The following is a 20,733-nucleotide window of genomic DNA, read 5'->3' as shown; positions in this document are numbered from 1 at the left end:
TCTCTTTAAAACTACACATTATTCACAAAGGTTTGTAAAGACAGACGGCATGGCTATGTGCTTGATTTTATACACAGTGGAACTGATATTAGCTGACTTCAAACATTAAGAAGTGTATGGACACAAAGGGTGTAACAACAAAAAAAAAATAGGGGGTACATGCTACTTCTCTCAGAAGTGTTTGGGAAAATAAGCACAAAATGTAAGTACAGGTAATAGTTTCTGGGAAGGACCACATGAGACTGGAGATTTTATTAGAAAAACATTTTATTTACTGTATCAGAAATTAAGTTACACTGATCATGTGGAGACAAATGCACTCGATCGTTGATTTTATTGACTCATTTGTCTGTTTTAAAGCACAAGTATTATTGGCATTAGACACAGTCCCTGTGTATCCTCCCCTGCTCTCACCGTTTCAGTATTGCAGCAGCCTGATCTATAACTTATTCACAGTTTGGCTCAATAGTGCATCAGTTAAGAGCTTTCCCTCAACCACACCGCAGACTCAGCTATAACGAACTAAGCATGCAAAATATATTAGTGTGCTGACTTTCATGTATTACCAAATAAGGCATGTGCAAATGTGATTTTATGGATTATTACAGCCTGATGAAGCCAGATGAATTTAAAGTGATGCCTGCTAGGTTAGCAGAAATAAATGCATTTATTACTGTAATTTCAATTTGAATTCCCATGCAGCAGGCAAAAAGAAGCAAAAATAAATCTGACTAATTAAACAGAGATATTTGGCTCAAGAATAACACACTCAACAAAAATGGGCTGTTCGTTTTATGTTCTTGTCTGATTAAAGAAAAAAAAAACATCTCATAACCTTACATCAACACTGAGACACGTTCTGAGAATATTCCTGTTATTGGCATTGGCATGGGAGCAGCTCGTGTTACACAGTGAATATTGTCATTGATATTACAAACATTATTGGAACAGCCCAGCTTTTATTTGCAGCTTCAGTAAGAAGTTAAACTTCTTAGTAACTATACTCAGTAACTATACTTAGTGACTACTCAGCTTCTCGATGGGCGTGACGGAGACACGATGATGTCATCAGAATCATCAGAATAGAAAGCGGCGTCTTCATCGATGTCACGAGACTCGCTCTGGGCTGCAGGAGACATACAGCACGCATGTTTATAGGTGTGTGGACGCACTCCTCTATAATTACCTTTAACACTTACATTTAAGAACAAAGGCCATGAAAGAAATAAACACTTGCTGTGACCTCTGTCTGACCTTTTGTGAGTGTCTTCCTGGAGGCAGAGATGTTAGACGCAGGCCGGGTATTTTTCTTTACACCTTCCTCTTCACCATCATCACTGAGAGATGCAGCATCTTATTAACAGAACAGCAAAGAGTAATTAATGCCATTCAGCCACACCCTCAGAGACACATGTACAGATGCTATAGTGCTAACAGCATGCATTTAAATATGGACCAGTTCTGCTCTCGTGGCATTGACTAAACTTTTCAACAAATAAAACCCTGTCTGTAGGAATCTAGAACAGCTCAGCGAGGGAGTTCATGTTGCTCATGATAGGCCTTTCACCACATTATTAAAAACATCAAATGAAGATGGTAAAAAACAGCTTCACTGGAGGCTGTCCTTTACAACTTATAAAATATAACTACAATGTAACCAGTGAAGCATGACACAATACGACACACTGTAAAGCTCCATAAGAAAGCACGTGTTCTCAGATCGAAAAGAAGCTGGAACGATGCAGGTTAAACTCTCTCAGTGAAGCCCACAAGGTATCAAATGCAGAGGCATCCTTGTAAGATTATAGGGGGGAAAATGCTGACATCACTGCTTTGCTCTATGCACAAGCATGCTGTGACATGCTCAATACTCTGGGACATGGCGGGGAAAGTAATGGGGGAGTCAGTTAGGGCAGACAGATGTGAAGGCAGGACTCCTGAAACAGAAACAGCTTCGCACAATGTTCTCAGAGAACTCCTAACTTTCTTGCTTAGGAAGGATTGAGGATAATTCACAGAGCGGTTCAGTCACATGGAAAGTTCCATGCTCATTCGATCTGTTCATAATTAATCACTGTCATCATCTGATTTCCTATTTTGGCATTTAACAGGAAAAAATGGTTCTACTTCGGCGCTGAAATGAACTGCATCACAGCATGACACAGTCAAATCCCTGCAATCGTTTGTGTGATGGCTCTGCTGATGGGAAGCTGCGACAGACCTGAGTCATCGCGGATGTTGCGATCGCTTGACGTGAGCGCATTAAATATAATTCTGTAAAGTTTAATTAACATTGAATTACTTGCAGAGAGTTTGGGGGATATTTTTCCAAACTCTTTTTTTCTTCTTGTCATTTGCGCCTCTGTTTAAACAGTTAAGCTCCTAAACAGTCTTTTTTACTCCTAGTAAAGTAGAGGCAGTAGTGGTGTGAAGGTCTGCTGAGTGCCCTCTTAAGTCTTTATTTTATTTGAGGCAGACGGTGCCCTCGCTGGTGCTGAGCAGACAGGGACAATAGAATTACATTACTGCTCCAGCGAAATCCATCAATACTCAAAGCAGTGCCGGGGGGAAGGAATCATAAGTGATTTGGAACCTGAGAGCAGGGAGGTGCACACATCAGTGAATATGAAGTCTGAGCACTGAGCAGTTACAGTGTAGCACGAAGGCACTGAATACATTTGTACAGCGTGTTGGGGTGCATCAACCCCTATCCCTGAACTGAAGATGGATGGAGAGCGAGAGCTGTGACTTTTTTTGGTTTTTTGCTGTGTTCTGATGAATATTTTGATAGTTTGCTGTGGATGTGTTTGCATAGAAACAATTTTTAAAAGATGGCGAGAACCTCACCTTTTTTGCTGGGTGGGTGTGGTAATGCACTTCCTCTTGGTGCCAGCGTGGGAAAATTGTTTTCCATTAAAGAAGGCACAGACCTAACACACAAACGCAAACAAGCAATTGTGGATTTTTTTCTTTGGTTTGACTGTTTGTTTGTTGTTTTGGTTTTTAATTCAGTGCATAAATGAGTCACCTTTCTTGTGCAAGACTACATCGAGCCAGATGTCCCCTGCACGCCGACTGTATCATCGTCAAGGCGTCATCATCCAGCGTGTCACCAACGGAGGAAGCTTCATCGCTGAAGTTTGAGGATTTTTCAACCTGGAAACAGCAAAAAAGGGGGAAGAGATAAGAAAGCTTCAGCAGGGACAAAAGCTTACAGCCAACCCACCAGAAAATGTTTTTTAGAGCCACCTAGTGGTTATTTGTGTTAGCTGCAACGCTGACTCTGGCTTATTAAGGACATCATGATCTCTAGTAGGATTGTTGGAAGTACATCAGCACACAAGTAATTTCTGGTTTAATCAATTTTTCCCCTTTTGTTTGGGTTTGAAGGAAAAAAAGAAAGAAAAACAAAATTACATTTAAGTCCTTCATTGCTAAAAATACTTCACACACCTGCTGATCATTACCCAGCATTAGAAAAACAAAATCAGCACTCGTTATGCTCAAATTAACCTTAACACGAGACATGAGTCTTCAAGTATCCATGAAAAGTAGCATTTATTGTTTTTATTAGTACACTGTTCTCGATGCTTTACAAGTACGGCTTGATATGAGTGCATCGCATGGAAGCGTGTGGGTAAAACCTGATTCAGTGCATCTTCCGGTAGCTCCTTCAGCTGCGAGTCTCTGAAGAGGTGGCCTCTTAAAGCTGACTGCAGCATCACCGTGTCCTTAAAAGAGAATGCAGAGGACGGATATGGACAGAAAGAGAAATCTGGGCCAGTGTCTAGACATTTTTTTTTTTACATAACATTTCTATCAGATATTAATAACTTCCTTTGCATAAGCGTGTTACATACCCTGTTTCTGTGCTCCCTCCAGCATATCTGAATGTCTAATGCTGCTTTCTCCATTTCTTCTTTCTCTCCGTCATCTGTGACTGATTCCTCACCTCCCTCTGCCTCCTCTTTGCTCCCCGTGTCCCTCTCCTCTCCCTCTCTCACACCTGTGCTGCCCTGAGTCTCCTCTGCCAATGTGGGAGGAAGAGAGGAAAGCTCAGCCTGTGCAAGTTTACTGTTTTCCTCCTCCAGAGTTTGGATCCGAGTTCGCAACTGTTTCAACTCCTGTCTGGGAAACACAAAACACACGCGTGCAAAGCAGTAAATAAACACAACTTTGCATGAAAAGCAAACTCCACCTGCAAATCATCATAATTATTAGTATTAGTATTATTATTACATATTTATCTATTACTTAAGACTTAAAATGGAATTACACTTGGCTTTTAACTTAAAACTACAATGATCAATTTTATGAACAATGCAAATTGAAGAAAAGTGTGGACACACTGAATCACACCCATGTCAAACACCAAATGCAGGAGTGAAAGTGTACTTATGCTGCCGTCTCTCTTCATCGTGTAGTTTTTTCTGTTCAGCTTTCCACTGTTTTGTCGCTTTCTCAAGTTTTTCTCTTTCAGCCTTCAGCTGTTTCAGTTCATCACTGGAACCACAGACAACACAGATTAAGTATAGAGAACAACAGCTGCTGTTACGGATGTAATAATGTGGTAGGTTCACATCATTCATTTATTAGACTTTTACATTTAGAAGTAGTGTTTTGTTTTTTAACTGAGCAGTCTCAGGCTGCTCGTCACTCACTCTCTACTTGACAGCAACTCTTCAAGTGCCATTTTCTCCTCCTCCAATTGGCTCAAGCGTTCCCTCAACTCCGAAACCTCCTCCCTTTCATCAGTGAGCGTTCCCCCGGAGACCACTGCCTCTGTTGCCATGGTAAACGCCAGACTCTCAGTGAGTGTGGTCTGGACTTCCTTATCCAATAGGATGGCGCTCTTTGGTGACTGGGCGTGTCTTTTGCTGTCTTCCAGCCTCTGACAGGAGGAGAGAGTCTGTTAGCTGCGAGCTTAGAAACAGAGGCAGGCAACTGCTCGTGTTTACATGAACAACTGGTTACGGCTTCCTCTCACCTTCTCCACCTCCAACAGCCGTCTCAACAGTCTCTGTTTACTCCACTCTCTGTAATCTGGGACACATCATTACACTATTTTCAGTAACATTACAGCACACAGCAGAAAACTGTAACCACTTTATGACCATCCTCTTGATCTCCAGGATTTTCACTTGTGACCAAAGTGCATTTAGTCTCCTTGTGTGTTTAATTGGAGGCACAGCATTTTGTTTTAGTTGTGGCTTAAAAACTACAACTTTTGAGTCTTCTGGAAGCTGCCTGCATCCATGACCACAAGGACTTTTTGCCCCTTTCGCCCAACAGCACAGATGTAAAGACTAATACCAATTCCTTTGTTTCCTTTGTCTTTGCATTGCACTTAATGTTAGCTGGAATGTAATCAGTAATGGCAACCTACGTAGATCATAAAGAAAAACTGTATTAACCAATTAGGATTTAAAAACAATACAATTGTTTTATAGCAGCGAGCTTTACTAGGAGACAGGAAGGCATGTTTCTAGTACAAGCTCCTTTAACGGGACCCTAAATCAACATATAGAACATACTGGTTCCAGTATCATTGGTTTTTTACTCCTCCCGGTTTTATACATATGTACATACTGTATGTAAAATATACAGCGAGTTGTAGGCGTTTTACACTGATATCTGACTCTTGCTGGTTTTTTCAGCACTACGTTGTGGCGTGTGAGAAAAGACCTTTGGCTCCTCCAGCAGGACTGTCGGTGTTGAGTTCTTCTCTGAGTGCCACGTTCTCTTGTTGAAGCTGCTCCAGGTTCTCAGTCAGACGGTGAACTGTGGAGCTCAAAGCTTTTTGCTGCCTCTGGGAGCATTTGCTCTCGGCTCGACAGCTGCAACAGAGCAGGTAAGGAAGTCTCAATGCCAGAAACATACTCGTTTATTCGTTAACCTTTTATAATGATGACGACGGAGATCCGTGATTCTCCTGAACTCGGCTACACTCAGACACGTGTGTGTCAGTCACCTTTTCTCAGCTGCTTCTAGAAGCATCCTCAGTCTCTGGATCTAAAAGGAAAGGCAAACAGACCCACTTTACTGAACTCCTTTACACACCACCAAACTCACAGTGGGCAAAGTGGGACTGATTTTACCTCCTCAAAGTATGATTTGACTCGAATCTTCAGTTCTTCCAGGTTGGTGGCCCTCAGCTCACTTTGCAGTTTACTGAACAAGCAAAAAAATAAATAAATCACATGAGCATCATTCTGTTTTACACAGAAACCAAACATACAGAGACAAAGTTGGAGGACGGCATTACCTCAGGGCGTTTTCTTTCTCTCTGCACTGCTGCTCCAGCTTTAGGATCCTCTGCCTCAGTCCATTGATAACCTTGACAAAGAGGATCAGCTTTTCTTGTTATAAACACATCCTAAAAATTACATTTATTCCCGGCATGTTCACTAACCCACTGGATATACTCACCACGCTCCCTTCTCTTTTCCTATCTACCAAACTACGCGTATATTCAGATCCCTACAGGAAAAACATTGCACAGTTGGGGTTTTTTTTTTTCCATCATTTTAGTTTCTTTGACAAAAAAACGACACACGAAAAAATAAAAAACAAATAATTTTCTATTCTTACCTTAGTGGGATCCAACAGTGATTCTATCTGTTTCTCTCTCTTGGCATTGTCTTCCTCCAGGCGTCGTATTTTGGCTTTCATTTGCTGGTTGTCAGATTTCTGCTCATGAAGGCTCTGCAGAGAACAGCACCAGTGACTACTCAAACATATAATAAGTGCATAAGGATTTACATTTTAAAGAAGCCTGACTAAATTAAAGAGGAAGAATTTTTGAGAAGAAGAACAAAAACGAGATGGAAAAGTCACTACACCGATGTGCAGGCATGCATGTCTTGTTTTAACGTGTGATTGTGTTACTCCTTACCTTCTTGAGGTGAATGATCTCATCGTACATGTCCTCCTTCTTCATGAAATCACTTGTAACTAAAGTCAAACCTGCAAATGATGGGAGAAGGTAAATGATTTCACAAAGAAGACAACACATGCTTGGCTTTGTAAGTCGTGAAAAACAACACTGACTGCACTAATATCACATCATACTCCCTTCACAGCCAGTATTTTTCCTTTTTTTAAGCGTCTCCTGTTCAGCACAAAAACCTGACCTTCAGCTCTGTCTCCCTCTTCGTCTGATACACAAACGCGTTCTCTCACCGTTGGAAGCAGAGTGGAGATGTTTGGATTTCCTCGTGCTCAGGGTCTGCATGAGGAGCTCTGGTGTGGCGTCACACTCTGATCTCAGAGTTTGAGACACATCTGAAAAAGAGAAACAGACAGAGGCTACTTGTCAACATGCTTCGGTTTCCTGATTCATTTGGCAGATTTCTATTGTTTTTAATAACGCAGTGTTAGATGCCTGTGCCATGCTTGTTTTTAAGCCTAGATGATGTGCTAATAAACATTAAAAAGAAGTTTGGCTTACACAAACTGTTCCAACACGAGTCAATACTGCATCTGACTCATGCCTTTTCACACTTTTCGAGGACGCGCTGCAGAGCATGAATAATGCATTTAAGTTCAGATATGTGACGAAATCACTGAAAACCTATATTTCCCTTTACCTCCTTGTTTTTGCTGTACAGCCTTCCATAAACTGTTTCATTTCAAGCAAGCAGATAAACCCATTCACTGTTAATGTATTTATGTAGGCACCATTCACAGAGCTTGTTGTGCCTTCATGACACCTACCAAGGCCGTTGCTGAGGGAAGTAAGGCGAGCTGGGCCAGTCTCCCCGGGAGTGTCCAATCTGGTGTCCCCCAGAGAGGCCCTTGGTAGTCTCCAAGCACCCACTGCTGCTCTCCTGTGATTCACATTCAGACTGGTGAGGTATGGAGACCCTACAAATACAAAAGCAAACATAACTTTCAAGGTGGGTTTTCCTACAGAGTCTGAAAATACTACCTACAGTGCAGCCGAACAGGACTCACCTGGAGAAGGAGGAGGCTTGCCAGAAGAGACTTTCTTTTTCGTTTTCTGATAGAGGACAAACACGAAGGGGGCAAAGCAGATGACAGGAGTATTTATGAAACTGGTTTCATGCGGAAGAGCACGTCGAAAGCAAAGGAAATGTCCCAGCCATAAAAACAAAGACATAACAATGTGTTCATGTGGCACAGATTAGATTCACGAGTCCATTTGTTTACCTTTACTGGAACATCAGCAGGGAGCGAGAAGCCATCCTCAACCTAGGAGGCGTAAGACACCCATACTAAGACAGAAATCCCCTCTGATTGAGAAGTCAAAAGTGCTGAAAACAACTGCCATAAACTACCATGGCTTTAAATTATAGAACCTTATAGGCTTTTAATAAGCAATTCCAACAAGAACCACTGTAAAGTCAGTTTTAAGTAAACAGCTGTATCTTTAACCCAGCCAGATCAGAACACTCACCAGCTCCTCGTAGTCTTCATCTGTTTGGACATCACTCGCCTGAAAAGACGTCTTAGCATTGGCACTGAACATCGCTAGTAAATAAATGTTATGTTAGGTTGGAAAACTCGACTTTTTCCACTTCTAATTCGGTCATCTTTTCCCAACTCCCAAATCTCACTTCACGTCGCCTCCTCTCTTGCTAAGAAATACACAGAGGGGGCAACAAAAGAGACGCTAGCTATGCTACAACTGGGAATTTACGTGTTTTGGGACAGCTAACTTTCCTTAATAATAAGCAGTTCATACGGTAACGTGGGCTGTAGAGCATAGCTTCCTTAAAACTGTTAAAATGCTGCTGTCTTTCGGTACAGAGGTTACTGATTTCTCATCGGCGTCGCAGATTGAGTCGTCTAGCAACCAGGCTGCCGTTAACCAGCGATGTCAAATTACCAAGAAAGAATCCGAGCGGTGCCGGAACTGTATGAGGACGTCTTCAAAATAAAAACGTAAACGCGTGACAGGCGAAAGTAAACGTGACGCGTGATGCTTATCTTAATTTAATGGTAGTTTATGAAATAATGTGTTTTAAGTTGGCAAACTACGCTTCGATTTCAAGCGAAGGGCAACGCATTTCTTTAAACAAGAAACTTATTTTGAAAATATTGGCCGGTTGTACCCGTTAGCTCTGTTTACCTTGATAGAGCACAGCCCAGGTAGTGTTTTGCCCGCTGCTCTCGGAGTGGTGCTACAAGGAGGGGCTGAAAGTGGGTTCTTCTTCCCAGAATCATTCAGGTCCGTGGGACACATACAGCCCAATTTGATCCTATCTGGGGTGGACCAAAAAAACCTCCATAATTTACAAAACAGATGATTAATAGATGGAAGTGTGTTAGTTTTTACTTGTGCATTACAGCTTACACCGCTGTAATACATCATAGTGGATATACAAAGGCGCAAAACATTCACGTGCGTTTTAAAACTAAAGAGTAACAATGTTTTTAATCCTTTACGATCTAAAAAACTTGAGATATCCAATATAACATTATTATCGACTTCTATTATCACTTTGCAAAGCCATTCAGTTGCCCAGATATGACCATTCTGAAGTCCAGTTGTTTGAACCCATTCTTGGTTCCATATAGCATGAGTCAAGGGGATGAGGATGTAAAAGTAACCTTTGAGCTCAGTTTGAAAAAGTCAGAAAAACTAATAAGAGAAGTTCAAAGAATAACTGACAGAACCTAATAGTCCTATTGCCTTATAGAAGACACAGGGGTGTTGTCCTAACATCAAACATGTATCAGCCTCTCTGATGCTGAGTAAGTTTGGCTTGTTCAGAATATTTGCCTGAATTGAAAAAAACCTGATCAAATCTTTCTCTTTTGTATGTCCACTGTCAGGAGTTGAGTTTTGTCATTCCTCAAATTCTCCTCTTTGCTGCAAACTCTGCAGCGAGCTGAGTGGCCATGTTCCTGTATCATTTTCTCATACTGTTTACACAGGTGCTGGACCCCCAGTGCCACACAACCAGGCAGACCAGCATATTTTTGTTCAGGGAGAGCAAAGTCATTGTAACCCATTTAATCGTACAGCTGTCCCTTTTTTCTTAGAGAGCTTCACCAGTCTGTATCTTTAGAATAAAACCAGTCACCTATTTTGCTCATATACAGAGAGATGATAATGGTATAATTAAAATTCATTTCAATTTTATTTATGTAACAGAAAAACGCAACAGCAGTCATCGTAAGGCATTTTATATTGAAAGGTAGATACCCTGCAATAATACAAAAAATACAATAACACAATGATACAGAGAAAACAATCAGATGACTCACTTTGAACATGAACGTGGCAACAGTGGTTTCTTCCCCTTTAACAGGAAGAGACCTCCGGCAGAACCAGGCTCAGGGAGGGGCAGATGTCTGCTGAATAACTTGACTTCATCACATAGTTTATAATAAAATAAAGACTTCCCACAAACCATCCACGATGTCTTTTCATTTTGGTCAACACCTACTAAAGCTGGACCCTATCCCCGCTGTCACAGGGCAAAGGGGACATATTCTAGACAAGTATGGTCCAATTTACCATTGGACTGTGGGAGAAAACTAGATTATCAGGGGAAACCATCCAAAGGTCACACAGAAACGACCCCTACCAGTGAGATGAATTCAAACCCAGTGACTTCTTGCTTTGAAGCAAGAGTCCTAACCACTGGACCACCATGATGCCCGGTGTCCTCAAACAATGATCTTAAATATCAAAGTTTCCCTTTGGAGTCGCTCCTTCTCAAGAGAGAATTTCTGTTTTTATCCAGATAAAGGGATGAAAGGAAAACTCCCTGATAGAAAACCTTTCTGCCTGTGAATGATGTAATTGTACCTTTGTAGCACCATCTAGACTGATAGTTGTCAATCATTTTGCTTCTCAGCTGTTGTTTTATGAGATCTTTTAGTCTATTTCATTTTGTCATTTAACTTGATTCAGTGCTTCCGCCAGTAATCAGGCCGGGCTCTGGCTAGTGGAATTGAAATTTAACCCCGGTCATTCATGATTTAATAGGGGCAAGTAGGTTTGGTTCATTTTCTCTTTAAAAAATTAAATAATAATTATAAAATATTGTGTTAATCTTGATTATCGTTTTCTGATATTAACATTTGTTTGATGATCTGACACGTGATTAAATGGGAAGGGGGTGAACGCAGCACTGTAAGCCCCGTGAATGCTTCACGGGGCTTACAGTGCTTCACATTACTTGAGTAGTAAATACTGTATCATTTGAGCAAGCTGAGTTATACTTCATTACACTTTCTCACCACGAGCTATCTAAAATACAGGCAACCAGGCATTATACTTCAAAAGTATACACAACTCAGTGTTCATTACCAAGACTCAAGGACTTTACTGTTAGGTAATGAAAAACATCCAGACTCTCCTTAACTTGATGAATTTGCTTTTTTTTCTTTCCGAGATTCTTGTCCTTGCTGCTTTTCTCCAAAAAGCCAGATGGGGGCGATGTAGTCCCAGCTGTAAGATATCCTCTCCCCCAGATATCCCACCTCCGCACTAACTTTGCAGGCTGTGTCCCGCTCCCGCTTCAAACTATATGCACAAGCTCATATAAAATCCGTACTTTTCATGGTTTGCTTATCCTACATGTTCATTTCATTGGACAATGTTGTTGGTGGGGCAAATCTGGGATTCCTTTCCTCTCTTGCTACCCCTTCTCTTTGTTTTGGGTATATCGTGCTACTCGTTTTAGCGATTTATAACCAATTATCTAATTATTTTATAAGTCATAACTAATGATAAATAAAGATCCAAGCATGGGATGCAAAAGTAGTGCCATCAAAATGCTCATCTTGACCAGATCAATCAATCAACCAATCAAAAACCTCCGTTTGTTTTACAGTTATCAAAGATCAAAAGCTTAAAGTGAAAAGTTGTCAAAGATTTTCCTGATTTTTATCAGGTTACTGACTCAGCAGCACACCAATTTTTCATGCAGCAAATTTGCAAGCCACTAATCTCCCTAAATTAAAACCAAGTAACTGAAAATGTATGCATACAAAGTGAACTGTTCATGAACTATCCCGTCTTTCAACTACATCCTCGAATTACATTAGGAATTAAGGTTTTTAGCTCTGCAGGCAAAGCTGCTGTGAGAAAACTTCACTGGCTTATAGCTATGAGGAAGATAACTTTGCGGTACAAAATCAAAACACCATTACCATAATCAATTATATGTTCAACTACTGGAAAAGAAAAGAAGAAGAAAAGAGAAAAGCTTCATTTAGCTTCTCATGGAGCTTTTTATACCTCAGAAAGCTCTCCTGGGGTTGTGGGCGTGAGGAAAGGATAAGCACCCGCCGTTCTCTCTCTCTTTCTCTCTCAGAGTATAGGTGGATGTGTAGACAGGAGTTATGACAAAGCACGGGGGAGAAGGACGGAAGGGCTGATCAGACTACAGGATGGAAAATGGGTGGAATTTCAATGAAGGGAAACAACTGAGTAAATTCGCACTTTTGTCTCTGATCTCTCCGATGTTCATGTGTGAAAACACAATGTTTGCATTGTTCCACACTCAGTAGCTTTTGTTTGGTAATTTTTTTTCAGCACAGATTTTGTGAAAACTACAGGGGGAAGAGAACATTAAACTACAAACTACCCCACATCAGATTCAGAGGGGACATTTGACTCATAAGAGATCCCAGCACATGGCCTTCTGTATGCTGACATTGTCAGAAAATGGCCTTTTTCTGCCTCTTTCCAGCACAAACATACCAAATCTGTTAGGTGGTGAATCCACAGAGTTCTCCAGGAGCAATGGAAAAGTTAGTGCTGATGGTGTGGATGATACTGGTTATATGTGTGGGGCTATGTGAAGATCAGTGCAGGGGTGGAGTGGTTTGTCAAAATTGCAGTCATCTCCCTCCAGCTCCTCTGCCTGTATCTGGGGCGTGTACTGCCTTGGAAAAAAAAAACAACTCACAAGCTTGCAACTCCTGCAGCTCCAGCGAGCCAGTCCGGATTTTTACCCAGTTAGGGGACACTGATCACCATCAGCACCATCAGCAGCAGCTCTCTCTCTCCTTCAAACACCCCCACAGTCTTTCTCCCTCCCTCTGTCCGTCTGTCTATCCCTCTCTATAAGACCAGCATCTCCTTTCTTTGCTCCTCTTGTCAAGCTGCAATCATGTCCTCAAACGGCGCCGACGGGGACCTGCTGCAGATCCCTCTGGGCCTCATCAACAGCGAGGGCAAGTATCTGACTGCGGAAACATTCGGCTTCAAAATCAACGCCTCGGCCAGCAGCCTGAAGAAGAAGCAGACGTGGACCCTGGAGCAGACAGGGGAAGACGACAGCGCCGTGTTCCTCCTGTCCCACCTGGGCCGCTACCTCGCCACGGACAAAGACGGCAACGTTACCGCGGACAGCGAGACGCGCGAGCGGGACTGCCGCTTCGTCATAACGGTGCACGAGGACGGGCGGTGGTCGTTGCAGTCCGAGCCCTACGGCCGCTTCCTCGGCGGCAGCGAGGACCGGATCACCTGCTTTGCGCAGACCGCCTCGCCGGCGGAGAGATGGAGCATGCACCTGGCCGTGCACCCGCAGGTCAACCTCTACAGCTTCGCCCGCAAGCGCTTCGCCCACCTGAGCGCCCGGCAGGAGGTGTCAATAGATCGGGATGTCCCCTGGGGGGTCGACTCGCTTGTGACCCTGGTGTACCGCGATCAGCGCTACCACCTCGAGACTTCTGACAACCGGTTTTTGCGCAACGACGGCAACCTGTCCACCGCAACGGACAAGGATACCGGCTACATGCTCGAGTTCCACTCCGGGAAAGTGGCATTCCGCGACTGTAACGGTCGCTACCTGGCCCCCGTAGGCCCCACCGGCACTATGAAGTCTGGGAGGAGCACCCGGGTGGGAAAGGATGAACAGTTCGGCCTGGAGCGCAGCCACGCGCAGGTCGTGCTGACTGCAGGCAACGAGAGAAACGTCTCCACAAGGCAAGGTGAGGCTGTACAGCTGCACTGACCCAAGAGACACCAAGTAAAAGAAATGCAGTTTCACCGTGAGGTCACCGCATAGCTGGACACAGCAGGAGGCAGCTGTTGCGTATCTGCATGAAAAAGTAGAGCAGAATTAGAGACCCCCGTTAGCTCATTTTCCTCCCACACCATGTGTTTTTCATTATCGCCCCCCTCCCCTCCGCTCTTTTTTTGTAGTTGTTGGGGGGCGGGGGGCAGTCCCTGCCAGTTTAACATTTTTCCTGCAGTAATTCTACCCCTGCTCTGTGGTTGCTGGCCCCGGGTCAGCTTCAGTCTGCAGCTGTGCATCGTTCTTTATCTCAGAACAGACAGAAAACGAGGGCAGATTTGCTTTGGAGACAATGGGAAAATGGTGGAGAGGCAGAGAACGCGGGCCACAAAGAGCGAGGTGTGCCTTACACAGGTCTTTATCCCACATGCAACCTCATTGTCTCGTTGCCTCCCGGTCTCTAATTGATTCTGTGCACAACATTAGCGGGGATTTATCAGTGTGTGAGTGAGTGTGAGACAGACAGAGAGCATACCAAGGGAAATAGAGGATGGTTTGCTTGAATGAGGTCAGTGTATGTAAGGCAGTGACTTGTGACCTAAATTGTGACCATAATTGAAAGGCTGATGGAAAGCAGGACCAGGGGACTTGGACTTATAATTCATCACAATTTCCTTTCTTTGTTAAAGAAATAACAGTGCTGCTGCATTTGTACAAACCACTAATGGTTCAGTGGGCTCAATATGGGCATTGCACAAGCATTTTGTTAACTGGCAGCTTGGGTGTCAGTAATGAGGACAGAGACATTTTTACTCTCTCAACTCTTCCAAGGTGGACTGGTTTTATGTAATGCGAGGCTGAGTCCAGTTTCGTGTCTTTGTAAGAAATCTACTGGTCAAATCTTTTTGCTCTTTGTCTGGAACCATTTTCCCTATCAATAGATGTGTTAAACTCGCGCTAAATTCATATTCAAACATATTAACACGTTTCTTCTTCTGGTATTCAAAATATGTTGTCTTGATGTGGGTTGCAGAGATGATGGGGCTCTGCCATTTCACCACATCCCAAAGGTGCTCTACTGGATGACTGTGGAGGCTATTTGAGTACAGTGAATTTGTTTCCATGTACCGGTTTAAGATGATTTAAGCTTTGTGACGTGGTGTGGTATGCTGCGGCCACAAAGGGATGGACATGGTCAGCGACAATACTCAGGTAGGCTATGGTGTTCAAACAATGGTCAGTTGGTACTGAGGGGCCCAAAGTATGACAAGAAAATATCCACCACACCATTACACCACCAGCCTGAGCCAGTAATATACAGTAAAATAGATCCATGTTTTCATGTTGTTTATATCAAATCCTGAACCAGTTATCCAAATGTTGCAGCAGAAATTGAAACTCAACAGAGTAAGAAAAGCTTTTTCCAGTCTTTTGTTGTCCAGGTTTGGTAAGCTTCTGTAAATTGTAGCCTCAGTTTCCTGTTCTTAGCTGACAAGACTGGCACTCAGTGAGATCTTCTATGCTGTACAGTCCAGAGGTTGCCTTCCTGTTGCTGTCCTATCAGCTTGAAGCAGTCTGACCATTCTTCTCTGAACTCTGACATCAACAAGGCATTTTTGCCTAGAGAACTGCTGTTTCTCTGTAATTTATCTTCTCTGTAAACTGTTACTTGAATCACATCTCTTCTCCATTTTCATGCTTGGTTTAAACTTAATATCCAAATACATTAAATCTGATCACGGTCTCACTAACATCTCCTCATATGTAAGAACACGATTCCCTCTATGGAGGGATATGGTGGAATACCAGTCCCTTCATGTAATTGTTCATTACAAGGTTGGTGGATTTGTTCTGAGCAACCATGTCATGATTTATGTAAAATACATTGCAGTTGAATTTTTAAAATGCAATTTTATGTGCCATTTAGTTCCATTATATTGTAGGAAAACCGCTTATATCTGCAAAACTGGCAACTCACACCAAAAAAGCTTAGACAAATATCATTACAGCACATGTATTTAATTCATGATTTGATTTATGGGTGAACTCTTTCTTGTTTTGATGAACTCACAATTATTTTTCAGCTCTACAATTTAGCTCATTGTTTTGGTTTTAGTCTCAGAGCCTATATTTGCAGATGGCTGCCTTTTTAAAAACAATTAATTCACTTTAATATAGTTGTCCAGTAAAAAACAAAGAAAAAGGGAGAAAAAAACAGCAGATTGGGGGTGAACTCAAGTAGCTATTTCCCCTTGCAGATGAAGTGAAACGAATTACAGCTTAAAGTGGGGAACATTTAAGGGGCACTTGTCATTTGACCTCAAACATGGCTCCAACTCAGTGGTCATCCCCCTGATCAGCAGCAGACGATTCTGCATGGAGCAGCTGACTGGATCAGCTCTGGATCAAGGCGTGTTAACATATGGCTATGTAACACACACATTTGTTTTTACACAGCACTTGATTTGAATGGTTTGCTTTTGAGTTTCAAATCTTTAGCATATAGTTGGAGTGTACGTGTTTTGAGTCAGCAGGCTGACAAATGGATCATAAGCAGAGATGTTCTCGACACATTAGAATTCTAACTGATCAATGAAACATTTAATGATGAGGAAAAACTTTCTACTTTATCGTTACTCTGCTCACATGACCACATCTACTTCTTCTTCTTTTATCTAGTCCCATTCAGGACTGGTGAATCCACTGAATGGGTGCAGTAAGGCCCAGATCTTTGTGAGTTTGAGACATCCTCTGGCTTTAAGAGTCTCTCGGGAGAAAGTTCATAAATTTAAGGGTTTGAAAGTTTCAGACATCCAGAGACAAGAAGGAAAGCTGACAGCAGTCTGCCCCACTTTTCTAGGCATGGATTTGTCAGCCAATCAGGATGAGGAAGGGGACCAGGAAGTCTTTCAGCTGGAGATGAGCCGTGAGGACAGGAAGTGTGCTTTCAGGACCGCTGCTGGAAAATACTGGACACTCACAGCTACCGGAGGACTGCAGTGCACTGCCTCCACCAAGTAACAACACACATACGCACACACCATATAATGTTGAATGTTGGTTAACACCCATTTTATTTCATGCATAACCAACATTCAGTGGAATAACTGGCTTGTTTATTGTGTGGGTGTGTTTCAGGTCTGCCAACAGTTACTTTGAATTGGAGTGGCGTGACGGCCGTGTGTGTATCCGTGCAGCCAATGGCAAGTATGTGACTGCTAAGAAGAACGGGCAGCTGGCTGCTACCATTGACAGCGCAGGTCAGCCATGCTCCTTACATTCCCAAATACAACGTTTTCACCAAAAAAAAGCTTTGATGCACATATCAACATATTAAATGTGATATGTGTGAAAAAAAGATGTTATGGTTCAGCATTGATGGTGCCTGCGCAGATGTTCGAGTTACCTATGCCACGTCCTCTAATGCCCCCATATACCCGCGTAAGGTGCTTTTATGAAACAAGCCACAGAGTAGTTTGGTCCAACCTTAATCTTTTTTCACGTCAGGGGAGGCCGAACAGTTCCTGATGAAGCTCATCAACCGTCCAATCATCGTCCTCCGCGGGGAGCACGGGTTCATCGGGGCTCGAAAAGCTGGAACGGCAACCCTAGACTCCAACCGAGCATCCTACGATGTTTTTCAGCTGGAGTTCCACAATGGTGCTTACTCCTTCAAAGGTGGGTAACTGTTTGAATAGAACAATAAAATTGTGTGTCACTTAGATGCAATGTGTTGTTTTGGTAGGTCATACTGTTTTTTTCTTACTAGAAGTCACAGAACGTGACTTATGTGAGACTAGTTAATGCATTTGAATACTTTCCAGGGAGCCGGGTCTAATGTGGATAACAAGAAATGTGCAGTTATATTTAGTGTTTTGTCATAGATATACTTAATATAACTGAAGCTACCTACACAACACAGCAGTTGTGCTAGAATGAGACAAAGAAGCTGACTGAAACCTCTGTAGCAAAAGAGCCTGTATCAGATTCAGATCGTTCAATAAACAATGCTTCTATTTTCTTGTCTCGTGGCTTTGATTTGATTTTCTAATGAATGTGGTGATGTTTGCCATGGTGTTTAAAATAGTGTTCTCCACAACCCAACCCTCTTCAACCCCACCCTGCTTAAGGGAAAGTCAATATTTAAGCATCTAATGGGAAAGCCATTATAGCTGTATGGATCACTCACCCGGGGCCATCTCCCATTTGAACCATCATACTCAGGCTTGACAGGGAGCCAGTATGATGCATTATTTTTCATCTTGTATTGTATTGTTGGCCAGCAAATTCTGATCCCAAAGTATTTTAAACATTTAAATAAAATTATGTCACATATCTTTTCCTTGAATTCCTAAACTAAATTGATAAAATTGATATACTTATATATGTGTACTGTGTGTCTGCGGAGCCTCATTAAGTGTGTTGTTTGTCCAGACTCCCAGGGGAAGTACTGGTGTTTTGGAGATGGCACAGCCATTGTGTGCGGCGACTCATCGCCTGTCCAGTTCCTGCTCGAGTTCTGTGACCTCAACAAGATGGCCATTCGTACTCTGAGGGGGAAGTATCTCAAAGGGGATCACGCTGGAGGGCTCAAGGCGAGTGCAGACTCCCTGGAGAGCGCCACCCTCTGGGAATATTGAGAAAGCACAGCTGGACTTCTCCACTATGCTTCAAACTAGAGGTAGTTAGTGTAGGTAGCAGTTCTTTCTTTCTTTTGCATATGTGTGCGTGCCTGTGTGCGTGTGCGCAGTTCTGAATTTGTTTGGATGGGTGGCGGAAAAATGACGCTGACGAGAGGAACCAAGGTGCTAAAGGTGTTTTGTTTTTGTTGTTTTTTAAAAATTTCTCAGTAATGATCTCATCTTACTGGTCTTTGTACTGGAGGCTTGGATTTACAACGACTTGCTGTTAACTGAATGCATTGTAGTGTGATTGCACAGTATTTGTTTCACTCCCAGTTAAACTTTACACATGCCGTACCTGATAACCGTCAGGACAGTTATTGTTATAAGTTGTGCCTATCTGTGGTAACTACTGGTGTAAATGAACGTGTTGAATACTATAACCCATAACTCGCAGTATCTAACCTTCTCCTGCTAATTGTCCTGCTGCCTCTATACGCTGCTTACATCTCCTATTCTCGTTCAAAGTGTAACGCATAATGCTCATCAGATGAAGGAATGTTACTGATTTACACGCGTCTGCTGTAAATACTGCTCTTTTTTTGTCACTCAATTATTGAAACCATAGCAACCATGGGGGAAACAGAGCCAGGGGCTGGCAGATGTGTCTTTTTTTGCCTGTACACTCTTGGTGAATAAAATAAAAACAGTTTGAAAGGAGCTTCGAAACTCACTCACCGAGTGAAGGAGTCGCCTTAGCACAATAATGACACACAACGCACTCAAACGCACACAAATGCATATAAATAAAAATGCATTAATTCCAGCTGTTCTAACACAGCGCCCAAAAATGAGCACAATATTACAGCGTCCTTTTTGAACTACGTTAAAAGCACATGTTTGTGGTGATGAAGTGCCCGCCTTGGATTGTGTGCTGCTGCTGCTGCTGCTGCTGCTGGTGTGTAAACACAATGGTGGAGTCATCTCTCTGGCTGTGCCTTTCATAGAGTACTCTGTCTTTTCCCTTTCATGCTCGTACATTTCAATCAAGTGAAAAGTCCAATAAAGTTTACCTTCTCAACAGTGGATCGTCTTGTTTTTCTCTTGGTTGATTTTACTTGAAAGGGTTAGCTCCACAAAGAGAGGGCATTTGTGGGTTTGAGGGATTATTTCTAAAGATTCACACTAACTTCCATCTACATGTTCATCTGCTTCCATCTACAGCCAATTAGAGTGTTACAGAAACTGATATGACATTCATTTATTTTATGTGGGGCAAACTGATGTAGGCCAAAATATCTTTATTCCTTGCTTGTTTGGGCAGGACTACACTGTTAAAAAAAATTCCGTTATAAAACGGAAAAAGTGCTGGTAATTAATTACCAGCACTTTTTCCGTTATTGTACGGGCACTTCCGTAAACCTTAAAACGGATATTTCTGTAGATTTACCCGAGTTTTTCTGTACCATTGACGGACATTTCCGTCAAACCTAAAATGGAAAATTCCGTATTTTCCATAAATTTCGGAGTTATTGCACAGACAATTCCGTAAACCCTATAACAGATATTTCCGTAGATTTACCTGACTTTTTCTTTACCATTTACGGACAGTTCCATCAAACCTAAAATGGAATATTCCGTATTATTTAAGTACTCAATCCATACCATTTACGGACACTTCAGTCATCCTAAAATGTTTAATTCTGTACCATTCTCTATACCGTTTACCATCAATAAAGCACAAATGTAGAATCACAGCAATTATTTATTTCCTTTAACAGCTGCCAGTGCTTTAAAGTGATTTCACTTTTTGTGGTGAATGATTTGCAATATTTACATTACAACCATTAAAACATTCAGAACATCACCTTCACATTCAGATAAATTTTACATACATAAACCAGCTGTTCTCTCAAAGTACAGCCATGTCCTTTAACAGGGAGATGCCAAATCTAGCAACTTTTTAGCATCCACAGGCTGACAGGCATTAATAACAAATTAATTTGTTAAATACAATGACAAAATAAGACAATAAAACTGCCAGCATTGCTGTTGCTGTCTCACCTGTCAGTGCAAAATGAGGAGCCCCCTCCAGGAGGATGCAGAAACCTACACCTCCAACTCCACATATCACACCGACAGGCAGAGCTCTGCAACCAGTGGCT

General features: G+C 42.3%; 2 protein-coding genes across 4 annotated transcripts; one reads left to right on the top strand and one right to left on the bottom strand.

Moving 5' to 3' along the window:
- Window positions 1-260: 260 nt before the first annotated feature.
- Window positions 261-12,303, bottom strand: iqce (IQ motif containing E). 3 transcript variants are annotated; one of them, XR_013971301.1, is made up of 22 exons: window positions 12,221-12,303; window positions 8,420-9,228; window positions 8,173-8,214; window positions 7,957-8,002; window positions 7,717-7,866; window positions 7,183-7,284; window positions 6,896-6,966; window positions 6,592-6,705; window positions 6,430-6,480; window positions 6,266-6,336; window positions 6,099-6,171; window positions 5,972-6,012; window positions 5,686-5,837; window positions 4,988-5,043; window positions 4,662-4,891; window positions 4,396-4,503; window positions 3,861-4,128; window positions 3,645-3,731; window positions 3,029-3,156; window positions 2,850-2,930; window positions 1,255-1,356; window positions 261-1,126 (listed from the first exon to the last, which is right to left on the bottom strand). XR_013971301.1 is itself a non-coding variant. In XM_080879467.1 (21 exons), exons 1-21 carry the CDS (start codon window positions 8,489-8,491, stop codon window positions 1,029-1,031), a joined length of 2,142 nt encoding a protein of 713 aa, XP_080735593.1. In that variant the 5' UTR covers window positions 8,492-11,478; the 3' UTR covers window positions 261-1,028. The 3 variants fall into 3 exon arrangements, 2 of the variants coding, with proteins under 2 accessions (XP_080735593.1, XP_080735594.1); XM_080879467.1 differs by lacking the exon at window positions 12,221-12,303 and having other exon boundaries at window positions 1,255-1,353; window positions 2,848-2,930; window positions 8,420-11,478; XM_080879468.1 differs by lacking the exons at window positions 6,430-6,480; window positions 12,221-12,303 and having other exon boundaries at window positions 1,255-1,353; window positions 2,848-2,930.
- Window positions 12,304-12,947: 644 nt separating this feature from the next.
- Window positions 12,948-19,654, top strand: LOC308394875 (fascin-like). The gene is made up of 5 exons (XM_080879469.1): window positions 12,948-13,920; window positions 16,807-16,963; window positions 17,085-17,206; window positions 17,454-17,624; window positions 18,381-19,654. Exons 1-5 carry the CDS (start codon window positions 13,098-13,100, stop codon window positions 18,584-18,586), a joined length of 1,479 nt encoding a protein of 492 aa, XP_080735595.1. The 5' UTR covers window positions 12,948-13,097; the 3' UTR covers window positions 18,587-19,654.
- The last annotated feature ends 1,079 nt before the right edge of the window (window positions 19,655-20,733 follow it).

Source organism: Rhamphochromis sp. 'chilingali', assembly GCF_963969265.1.
Source record: "Rhamphochromis sp. 'chilingali' genome assembly, chromosome: 4".
Classification (NCBI taxonomy): Eukaryota; Metazoa; Chordata; class Actinopteri; order Cichliformes; family Cichlidae; genus Rhamphochromis; species Rhamphochromis sp. 'chilingali'.
The sequence above is the reverse complement of the archived record's forward strand: the minus strand, read 5'-3'. Positions and strand labels throughout refer to the sequence as shown.

Bases quoted from the DNA above. Each gene is read 5' to 3' on its own strand.
- LOC308394875 (XM_080879469.1), top strand. From the start codon at position 13,098: ATGTCCTCAAACGGCGCCGACGGGGACCTGCTGCAGATCCCTCTGGGC. The intron at 16,964-17,084 runs GTAACAACACAC...GGTGTGTTTCAG, and splicing joins CAGTGCACTGCCTCCACCAA to GTCTGCCAACAGTTACTTTG. The intron at 17,207-17,453 runs GTCAGCCATGCT...TTTTCACGTCAG, and splicing joins TGCTACCATTGACAGCGCAG to GGGAGGCCGAACAGTTCCTG.
- iqce (XM_080879467.1), bottom strand. From the start codon at position 8,491: ATGTTCAGTGCCAATGCTAAGACGTCTTTTCAGGCGAGTGATGTCCAA. The intron at 4,129-4,395 runs GTACACTTTCAC...TGTGTTTCCCAG, and splicing joins GAAGAGAGACGGCAGCATAA to ACAGGAGTTGAAACAGTTGC. The intron at 3,157-3,644 runs GTTTTACCCACA...TGCTGTTTCCAG, and splicing joins CGGAAGATGCACTGAATCAG to GTTGAAAAATCCTCAAACTT.